We start from the raw sequence: 11,383 nt of genomic DNA, 5'->3' as shown, positions 1-11,383 counted from the left end.
TAGCTGCTCAAGCTGTCTTCATTTGGAAAGCTTCTCTTCTTTTCTACCAGGGGCCTCTGCTGGCTTCACTTCGCCTTGCAGCCTGTTGACTGTTGCAGGCTCTCCCACCCTCCCAAGTCTCTCCAGACTGTACCCGTCAGTGGGTGGGGCGAAGTGTATTGGGACTGTGGTCAGCAACTGAGCCCTGAGGCAGCATAGGCCTTCTCCGCATATTTTAAAGTCCTCCTAAATATTAATTACCCTACTAGAAAGATCCACTTCATAGACTTGGGCTCTACAGCAGTACAGCAATAGGTGGCCCTAGAGGTTGATCCATCCTGCTGACCTGAGCCTAGGGCCCATTAAACTCTAATGTTACTTTAAGTGGATAAGATCTGCTCTTAAACACAGATGGCAGGGTTTAGCATCACATTGTCAGAGTTGAGCCTTCTAGAGTTTACACTTTTGGGCTTGTCAGTATCTGGCCTTCCTGCTCTCCACAGTTGCCTCCCAGGTCTGTCTCTCAGCCCAGGGCTGTGCTATGCTGAGTTCTGAGCCCACAGACTATCTAAATTCTAAATAAGATCCTTCAAAAGATGGTATCTGGCCACTGCCTGGCAAAACATACAGTGACAAACTGCATGGGAATTCCATCTACCTGTCCGCCATTGTAATCCGTCTCACCAAAACCCGCTGCTATATTTAAGACTCACGCTGTGAAGATGTGTCTTTGTCAGGGCACCTTCTGATTGGTTTAGGAAAGAGCTGAATGGCCAATAGCTAGACAGGAAGGGGGTAGGCAGGACTTCTGGGGACAGAGATGACTCTGAGAAGAAGAAAAGTGGAGGCACTAGGAGACACAGAACAAGCAGAATGTGCAGGAGAGGTAAGAGCCATGAGAACATGACAGAATGTGGCTTAATTAATAAATGGGCTAACTGAAGTTATAAGAGCTAGTGAGAAAGAAGCCTTAGCTATAGGCTGAGCTTTCATAATAAGAAGTCTTGTGTCGTTATTTGGGAGCTGGAGGGACAGAGAAAGACTCATTACATCTCATGCCAGGTCCTGAGGGCGTAAATGCCTGTCTCTTGTCACCAGAACTAGCTGGATTACCTTTCGAATGACACTTCTTCTGGGAAGCTATGCTGGCTAGTTTTATGTCAACTTGACATAAGGTGGAGTCGCCAGAGAAAGGAGCCTCAGTTGAGAAAATGTCTCCATAAGATTGGGCTGTAGGCAAGCCTATAAGGGGCATTTTTAAATTAGTGATTGATGGGGTTGGGGCCAGCTCATTGTGGGTGGTGTCATCCCTGGGTTGGTGGTGTTGGGTTCTATAAGAAATTAGGCTTGCCGGGCGGCGGTGGCGCACGCCTTTAATCCCAGCACTCGGGAGGCAGAGGCAGGCGGATCTCTGTGAGTTCGAGACCAGCCTGGTCTACAAGAGCTAGTTCCAGGACAGGCTCCAAAGCTACAGAGAAACCCTGTCTCGAAAAACAAAAACAAACAAACAAACAAAAAACAAAAAAAAACCAAAAAAAAACCCAAACAAACAAAAAAAAGAAATTAGGCTGAGCAAGACACGAGAAAGCCAGTAAGAAGCGCCCCGCCATGGCCTCTGCTTCAGCTCCTGCCCTCATTTTTGAACTTTTATATGAAAATTAAGTCAAACAAACCCTTTCCTTCCCAAGTTGCTCTCGGTCATGGTGTTCTATCCCAGCAGGAGTAACCCCGATTAGTACAGAAGCCAAACGGCTGGAGCTGTGTCCAGCTTGTATCCTCTCTAGCGTTGTCCATTTCTCAAGCTCTTGTTCTCTCCTTGAAGCAGATTCCAACCTGCTAACTCTTCTTAACTGAGTTAGACAGAGCTAAAGCTGCTGAATCCCAAGGCCAACTGACGCTTGCTTGAAATGGACAGTGGTGAATCCTCTCCAATCCTTGTAAAAAAGTCTCATTATAGAATTGCTGTCTTTAAGCATCTTACAGATATGCTGTTGGAGAGATGTGTTACACCTAACACTTCGTAGTTACGGGTTAGCACGCTGCACTGCCTGCCATCTTCCTGGTGCAACCAACTACCTTCTGGTTGGATTTAAAGCTCATTCCATAGGCAGGGACTTAGGTTTGGTACTGCAAGCCAGAGCCGGGGGAGGCGAAAGATCCCAATGGCGGAAGCTACTGCCCTTGTTCTAGGCAGCTGTGATGGGCCTGTTAAATGGCCTTCTAGACTGTTCTTCACAGCCATAGTTTTTTGTTGCTGTCAGCCTTGGTAAGTTATGGGCAGGAGTTATTGTGGAAACTCATAACTGGTCAAACTGATGAGAATAAATTATTGTCGCCGTGTATGGTGGCCCAGCGTTGAACATTAAATAGAAGGAAATAATCATTTATTAATATCACCCCCACCAAGGCTCACCTACTTTTATATGGTAAAAGGTAAATGCTCTCATAATTTCATTTGGCCTTCCTTGGAGATAAGAGAACCAACAAAACTATGATTTTGGTTTTATTTATTAATAGTAACAAAAATCAGAAATTACAAAAACAAGTTAAATGAACTATGGAAGCACACTAAATACAAATGCATTTTCATAACCACACGGGCACCAGAAAGCTGTTGAAACTGTTTTCTGATGTTTAACATTTAGATCATGGGTATAATGAAGGAATTCAGACTGTTCACATGGACTTGGCTGTAGATGGAGGAGCCTGCTTTCCCAAGACTGACAGCAGAATCCATAGTCCTGGCATTTGTACATGGAAAGTCCTCCCTGGGCTCTGAATCTTTAAGAGACACTGCTGTTTATTAAAGACACACACACAAAGCCCAAGGAGCTTGCAGTCACTGCCTACAGGCTTCTGATGGACTGTTGGAGCGGAACTGGATGCAATCCTGCTTGTTGGTCCCACGCAAAGCTCTACCTAAGGCTCCCCAAACTAGGCTACTTAGCAGCTTTTCATGAATGGTTTAGGCACCACATAATCTATGGTGCGCAGACAACAACCGCCTTATTTACATAAAGTAGCGGAACTCAAGAGGAATATGGGCTTGCCCTCGGGTATTCAGTGTTCCGGGGTGGGATAGTCAAGGTTGAAAACCACTGTGCTAAAGATGACTGGTAAACAGGTACTGTAGCTGCTTGCCTTCAGCAAACTGATCTTCCTGCCCTCCCCCATCACGTCCAAGAACTGGCAAAACTTTTGATTAAGGCATGCTGCTGCTGCTGTGAGTTCTCCAAGGCACTTGGAGAGGGAGTTGAAATTTGGACTGAACCAGGGGTTCAAAGAGTTTCTGAAAGGGATGCTACATAAAAGCTTGAAACACTCGGCAACAGAGTCATCTCCTTTCGAAAGAGAGCAGGGAAACTATGCAGGGGGAATTCCACTTCCATCCCGACTTTCCGCAGTTGCCTGTGCAGGAAAACCTCAATACTTTATCTGCAGGGTCTATAGTGAGTTTTGCAAATGAGGTAATGGTCTCATTTTTTTTGGGGGGGGATGTTAAGTGCACATGAAACATGGTAATAAGGGAGTTAAAAAATCAGAGGTCCAAAGAAAGAATGGACTTGCAATAACTCAGTTGTGTGTCACTCCCCCACCTTCCCCTGTGCCAAGATTCCGTCCTCATTTTCAACTGTTTTCAAATCTGAAAACTTCTGCCTTCATTTGTATGGGGAAATCTCTGACTTCAACTAGAGACCACACTCACGTGCACCATGTGGAGAAGGGGGGGGGGTTCCTTCATGCTCTCTTCCTGAGCAGACTGACCCATGAAGTCCTCACCCCAGCTACCTGAAAGGATCTCAACAACTGCCTATGAAGATGCTTCTTCCTATGGCTTCTGTCTGAGGCATCTATCACATGCTTCTTGGCACGTAGCTTACCTTCTGGAAGCCAGGGGTGGGGTGGTGCAGCTCTGGAGTGCATCTAGTCTAGTGTGTGGCAGGGAAGGGGCCATTTATGCCACAGAGTTCCCTGTACCAAGAAAAGCTCCCAACCCCCTTTCACCTTTGAAACAGTAGGACTACTGAAAAAAATAATTACGAAAGCTTAATATCTAGTCAAGAAAAAGATACTAAAAAATGACAATAATAATATAATGATAATAACTGAGGAATGAAGTCAGCTTGCAAAAAAAAGTCTTTTACAGAGAAATAGCACCTTTGGTAAAAAAAAAAAATGTATTTTAAAATTTTGGATAGGTCTCCATGGCGCTTGAAGTACACTAAGTATCTGCATCATTTAAACACAGCCTCCTGGGAACTCCATCCAAATATGAGGGGCACAGGTAACTAGTGGGGTGGCTGTGTATTCAGGTGATTGTTGGGACCAAGAGGGGAAGCCGACATGCTGCATGCGACAGTGGTGACAGGGTCCGGGGCAGCAGGGCTCCTCCCTTCCTCCAGCAGAGCCAGCTCAGTCCTCCCTACAACATCACATGCTTTCCCTGTGGCCTCCGCTCAGCTGCTGTGACCCCAGGAAGAGTTCGTTCGGAACCGCGCCTGCTCCTCTGCCAGCCTGATGCAGCTGCCATCTCGCCTCCGGCCCCACAGCACCCTTTTAGTTTCTCCTCAAGCACTCCTAGAAATGAAGGTCGTGGCCTTCCCTCGCTAGCCAGCACCCTCATTTCCTTCATTGCAAAACAAACAAAATAATATTCATTGCCAGACAAGCAAATACTGGTGGTTTGGTGATCGCGGCAGACGCTCGTGTGTACCGGACTCAGCGCTGAAGAGGTGGCGCTGGGCTCCAGACAGGCGCTGTGTGCTTCTTGTTAGATCTCTTTGGTGTTTACCTTCTTGGTCTTTTCAGCTGTTTCCTTTGAGATGGAGGAAGAAATAATCATTATGCAAATATTAAAAAGTTGCTGGCATTTATCTGGGGCCCCAGACTTTTTGTAGCATCAATAGTCACACGATTATGCTAGACTTTAGTTGCTTACTTGTACGGCTCCTCTTTGTGTGATAAACAACACAAAGCTATGTCCAATTTGTGCATGGTCAAATAGTTTACTGACTTTAAGAGCTGACCCTATAAGAACATCTTATAAAATATGCAAATCAGATATTATTGTTCCAGTTTTAAGGATACTAAAAGGGATACCATGTCCTACAAAAATAACTAAAATCAATAGGCCCAGAGGAAGACTATCTGGGCTTGAATTTGGCTTGTTCAGCTTTCCTAGTGTCCTTGGGGGTATGTTGAAATCTACACCTTAGCGTCTTCAACTGTAACACAAGGTCTATACTGTCTCAGCTCTTACAATGCCTGACACATTCCTCCAAAGAAGATGTGCAGACAGCCAATAAGGACACAACATTAGGCATTAGAGGAATGCAAATAAAAACATGAGATGCATCCCGTAGGTCAGACGAAATAAAGAATATAGTAACAAACGTTGGCGTGGACGTGGAGAAAATGACGTCTTGGGGAGGACATAGAATGAATGGTGTTTGGAATGCAGTTTGGCAACCCCTTAGAGATTAAACAGAGCGTTATTTTATGACCCGAATTCTATTCCTAAATACATAGGGAGTGAAAACATGCCCACAGGAACTTATACAGTCAAGCTCACAGCAGCATCATTCGTCAGAGCCAGAAGCCACCTAAATATTCGTCAGCTACTGGATACATACACAAAACGCCACGTGTGTGGAATGGCACTCACATACAGAGGAGTGCAGTAGATCCATGCTGCAAGCATGAACCTGAGACGCACTATGTTAAGTACAAGAAATCAGAAAGAAGAGCGTGCTACCTGACATGCCATGACCAGGCCCATCTACAGCGTCAGAAAACAGGTTAGCAGTTGCCAGGGGCAGGGGGAAAGGAAGGAAAAGAGGAGTTGCTTCTAGTGGGCATGGGGTTTCTTTGGGGGAGGTTAAAACACTCCGGAAACAGACGGTGGGGAATGGCTGACAATCTTAGGAACCCACTGCAGTCACCCCCTTGCATAACTGCGCATTTTAAAGGGGTAAATTATACAACATGGGAATTCGATTTCAGTTTCAGAACTGACCCTAGGAAACTGCTGACATTGGCTGGTGCCCAACAGGCCCGGCTGGTACTCCATGTCCAGCTGCCTTCTCGTAGTCTGCACCTGCATCTCTGCCTCGGGGCTTTCTCTGCCTGTCTACCCAAACATGCTGGAGGATGGACATGCTAAACATTGTTTCCTGGTAGCAGCTCTCAGATGATGGCTGGTGGAAGGTTTGGAGAGATTCCCCGGCTCCTCTCACCTACAGCAACTCCTTCAGGGTACGGTCTATACCACAGTTTGGTAGTACAGGTGAGGTAGCATCCTTTGGCATCTACTGTATTAAACGAAGTATGTTTCTCTCATTTCCTGGGGCTCTGGAAATGAGTGGCATTAAGAGCCTGTTGGAAATAGCAACTTTTGAACCAGCACAGTGGCTGCTCACCTGATGCTTCTGGAGTTCCTGGACATATCTGGTCTTCTGCTCCTCTGTCTGGGTCTGGATCCCCTTCTGATTCTTTCCTGTATGGAAATCAAAGTTCAGAGCCGTGGGGGCTGTGGTAAGCCAGGGACGACTTTACCTAATAGACTCTCGGAGGACAGCTGAACTGCCCACTTCGCTCTTAGCAGTAAGGCATCCAGTGTCATACAAATAAACCTTCTCTTCTAATTCTCTGGCTTCCGTTCCTGCTGTTCTCTTTAACACACCCACAAGACAGGCTGGTCCTATAGAAAATCAGCGCGACAACTCGAGTCCTGACTCAGGAAACTCCACCAGGGCAGTGATTCTCAACCATTCCCACACCCTCACAATGTCCCAGAGAACATTTGCAAATGCAGTTTCTGACCCATGATGTAGTTCATCGGCAGAGGGTTTGCCTAGCGTGCAAATCTCGCCCCCACCCCCATTTTCAACCCCTCCGAACCGGGAAACAAACAAATACATTTAAACTGCCTGGCTTTCAACTATAGAAATTTTGATGTAATTGATTGGGATGGGAGGTAGCTGGGTCCCAGAGTTTTTTTGCTTTTTGGAAGGTTCTGTACACTCAGGGTTGATAACTATGACATGGAACAAACATTTCTTAAGTACAAAGAAAAAAAATAGTAAAGCAAAACCAAATCAAAACATTCCAAATGAAACAACAATAAACTCCCAAACAACCGACCAAGCAAAAAGCCAAAACCCTACCCACCTCCCTGAGATATTCCACTTGTAGATTACCATCTAGAAGGCTTGGGAGAGTGCCCGGGAATCCATTTGCTGAACACAACATTTACCGTTAGGAAACAACAGACACTGGTATCCGTATGTCCCTCACAGCCAGTTCTCATGGCCTTGGCCCCTTTTTTGGTGCCATCTCAATGCCCCTGTTTGTTTGTGCCTTTGAGATCTGTGATCTAAGATGATATTGCTCATTTTCAGATATGGGCCTGAAAAGCCTCTTCAATTTCCTCTTACGTCACAGTCTGTACTCCAAGACGTGTTGAGGTCCCATAGACCAAACTCTCTGCCAGGAGGGCATGCAGCCCACAGCGTGGCCATGGAAACTGACAAAGGCTCACGGGAGTGGTATGCTGTCTGATGGACGGTGATTGGCTTGTTACCCAGATGTTTGTGTTTAGGGTTCCGTAAGTCAGTGCGCTTACTCTTCCCGTATCTTAGAAATGGAGAGGAATTCATTCCAAAGAGAGAACAAGAGAGTTAAGATATATGGAAGGGAGTTGGGGAAGACAAACTGGGGGTGCTTCCTGGTTGATGCAGGCTGGGTCCCTGTTTAAAGATGTCCTCTGATGGCTTCCGTAGCTACTGTGTGTGTATGTGTGTGTGTGTCTGGCTATCAGGAAATTCTAGACTCTAAACAGCCTCTTCCACTTTCTCATCTGTTCCTATGGTTAGGCTGGGCTCTATTCTCTCACACTGAAGCAGATTTGGACCTAGGAAGGTTACTGAATCTACGGATAACACTGGATTCTACCTATACTGGTCTGGGCTCCCTGGCGAGTGTTCCCTGGGTCTTTGATTGCTGTCTCTCAGTGTCTCTCACACGCAATCCCCCTGCACATCATTTTAAGTATCAACTTTTTCTTGCCTCAGTTAACTTCTTAAACTATAACCCCAGGGTCATTCCTGCAGGTGTAACTTTTAAGTCTGGTTTTAACTGACATTTATTTTCACACTCAGTGTGGCTGAGTTCTGGACCTGGCTTTAATATCCTTCTCTGATTCACTTTCATCTGGCTCTTTGCTTCAGTCTGACTTTGAGGTAAGTTTCCTCTTGATCATTGGCATCCCTGCAGCTTAGGTCTCTGATGGGATGCGAGTGGTTCCAACATATCCTTTGATCTGTTCTGCCTCCCAAACTCTGACACCTATATGTCCCCAACCCATTTTGCCCCTGTCTCCATGATCTTAATTTTTTACTTTTTAAATTTATTGTTTACATTTTTCATTTACTTTTTATCCTGCATGGTATGGCAAATTAAGTCATTTTGACTTCTGACCACCTGACTCTTTATATACAGTATTTCCTTAAGTGTCCGAAGGATTAAGTTGGTTAATTTTCAAAGACTGTGGTGGGATAGATAGTGCTGGCACACATTTCTCACCGCGCAGTGAGAAATTTCTTTCATGATGATTATTTCAGTCTCATATCGACATTTATTGGTCACCAATCTCTCTCATTTGATGCCCCTGGAACACGTGCTCCACCAACAGTGCTCCTCAGCGGGGTTGCAGGGCTGCCTCTTACGTCCAGCCCCTGCTTTCTTTTCCCCCCATACCCATGTCACCTTCTCTCACCCAAGTCACAGCTCTGGTCCCCCCTTTTGCCCTAAGTATGGCTCACCATCACAGGTCATTGCGGTGCAGACCCAGTGTCCACAGGAGCAGACACAGCGGTTACAGTCTACCTCGGTCTCGGCTCCATCTGCGTAGGTTTCATCCTCCAGGGCACACTCTGTTGGACCAAAAATTAAGGCAGCAGTTGGGACACAAGGGTGGAATGGGGTGGTGTTTTTGGTACAGGCTGAGCACCTACATGGCCCCCTTTCCCAGACAAGGACTGCCTTGTCTCTCATGGCCAAATGCCCCATAAACTCATGACCTTACCCCCATCATGGAGACAACAGGATGGACAGCCCAGTACCATGGATGGGGGCTAGCTTGGTTATCTTAGGAGAACTCTACCAGTTAATTCTGGCTACACCTTCCTTTCTCTGTAACCCTCCCATCCCCACCAACACTCGGTTGCTGGCTCAGGCATACTCTTCTCAGGAGGGCTGAAGGACGGGTTGAGGCACTTGAGGAACTCCTGGAAGCTGAGTTTCCAGTCAGCGTCCTCATCAGACAGCTCGATGAGAGCATCAACGCAGAGTCCTCTGAAACACAACACAAGGGAAATGTCATCGGCAAGGCTGAGGCTTCTTCCCTAGGAGAGGAGCAAGCACAAGGCTCACAGACACCTGGAGCCCCAGGCGAGGTGGCTGCTCACTGAACTCTTCTCTCCTCGACCTGTCTGTCTCGCTATCACCCAGTTACCCCTGTAAGCACCCGGCCTTTAGCTTATTTGACTGGATCTCACATCGCATAGGCGTTTCCCATGGTACGACTGTCAGTCCAACCAGTCCGTAAAACCAAAGCAGAAGAGAGATGACAGATGGCGTGAAAAGGAACACAGGACTTGAAAGAAAATGAAATTCAAGCCAGCATCACCACCATCACCGTTCTAAAAGGAGTTCTTTTAGAAGTTTTATAGACTCTTGGCTCCGTCACCCCCTCTGCTGACTAAGGCTTGGGCCCTGGGGCTCAGCTACTTCCTACTCTAATGTCCCTGAACTAGAACTCCATCTTTCTGGATTTATTTTCCCACCTCTAAAGATAGGAAGAAAAGTCCTTCCCTCACTGGAATGTTTTGAGGGTCAAACATCGAAATTATCAAATGATCAAAATCCAGGTTACCAAAATATGAGTGGCTATCTATTCCTTAAGGTCTAGGACTATGGTTAGAAAGATTCAAAGAAGCTGCACTTTGAACTTGTTCTGAACAAAAGAGAGGCAACCTTCCCATGGTTAATTCTTCCCGATGCACTAGTACCATGCCAGAAACTACTTTGTTTTTTAATATTTATTCTAAGCTAATATGAAAAGGACATACACTGTGTTCCAAAATGACAGTCTTCTCTCCTTGCAAGTTCTGACCCCAAACAATAACTGATTGACCGGATATCACTGTTGTTTGATATCCCAGTTTTATTATGTCTCCAGACTAGATTAGGAGAGAAAGCCTACTCTTCTGTTTCTTTCACATCGGCACTGGCAGCTCCTCTGCTGGTGGAAGGGGTTCAAGCCCCCGCCCCACCTCTCAAGCACCCTTCCCTGGGGTTAGGGCCAGGCCCTCAGTCCCCACCTGAGCAGCCTGTTGTTCTCCTGATCAGCGTAAGTGGTGATGTTGATGGCTGTCTCATTCTGCTCCACGAATTTCAGGAATTCACTGGAGTCCAGGCGAGAGTCACCGTTATCAAAGTTCTAGAGGGAGATGAAGAGATCTCTCAGGAGAGTTTAGAAAGCCTGTTTTATGGTGTATCCTCTGGCCTAACTGCTCAGCTCATCTTATTCTTAATATACTCCAGCCCTGTCCTCGCCTGGCCACAAGGAACTACTGTAGGAATTGGTGGCTCCGATAAGTGGGCACCCAAACTAGGAAGTGGTACTCAAGGTGAGCAAGTAAAAGTGCCCAAACAGAAGCCATCAGGGGGTTTCTTTCCATATGGGATCCTGCTCGCGAGGGCAGCCTGAACAGATGTCTGCATTACTTAAGAATACCATGTGATCCAGTCCCTGAAATTGTTTTACAGGCCATTGGTGACATCATCATCTCACACCTAGTAAACACATAATAATGCGTGGCATCATAAGCGGTAAATTAGAATCCGGGAGGTAAAGCCCTAGGTCTACGATTCTGAGGCTGCTCAGGAGAAGCAGCAGCGTTAAGTGATCTTCCAGGCTCCATTTGGGACCCACAGGAGTCTATCTCGCTGTTTAAGGCCAGCCTCCACCTCTGCCCTACACTGCAGTGCCAGTGCACACGTGTGCACAGGTCCTCAGCTACACCGTGTAAGCCGACAACCTGTGATACCCCGGGAACCTGGCTGAACAAGGAGTGCCGAGGGCGGGCATCATTCCCTCCAAAACAAGATGCCTGAACCAAGACCTCAGCCATCTGGAACCACTTAACAAGCCTAAGCCCTAGCAACAAGAGGAGGCATCACCTGGAAGATTCCATGTTGGATGCTGCTGCTATCCTAAGGAGCTCTAGGGGGACCCCTTCATTCCCCACACCTTTCTTAGGCTGTGCTGGGAAACAATCACCATCCTTTTGCTTTTTTCAAGTTGGCTCCTTACACTGTGAAGAAGAGTCTGGAAGAAATG

At 46.6% G+C, this 11,383-nt stretch overlaps 1 protein-coding gene across 1 annotated transcript in view; it reads right to left on the bottom strand.

Moving 5' to 3' along the window:
- Positions 1–2,469: 2,469 nt before the first annotated feature.
- Fstl1 (follistatin like 1) overlaps positions 2,470–11,383 on the bottom strand; it is a 54,314-nt gene continuing 45,400 nt past the window's right edge. Inside the window, exons 7-11 of the mRNA XM_038345266.1 lie at positions 10,362–10,480; positions 9,221–9,333; positions 8,802–8,912; positions 6,399–6,475; positions 2,470–4,795 (exon numbers count right to left, since the gene is read on the bottom strand). Of these exons, the coding sequence (XP_038201194.1) occupies positions 4,751–4,795; positions 6,399–6,475; positions 8,802–8,912; positions 9,221–9,333; positions 10,362–10,480 (465 nt within the window). The 3' untranslated portion in view covers positions 2,470–4,750. The remainder of the gene's footprint in view (positions 4,796–6,398; positions 6,476–8,801; positions 8,913–9,220; positions 9,334–10,361; positions 10,481–11,383) is intronic.

Source organism: Arvicola amphibius, chromosome 10 (assembly GCF_903992535.2).
Source record: "Arvicola amphibius chromosome 10, mArvAmp1.2, whole genome shotgun sequence".
Lineage (NCBI taxonomy): Eukaryota > Metazoa > Chordata > Mammalia > Rodentia > Cricetidae > Arvicola > Arvicola amphibius.
This window is presented reverse-complemented; position numbering and strand designations above follow the sequence as displayed.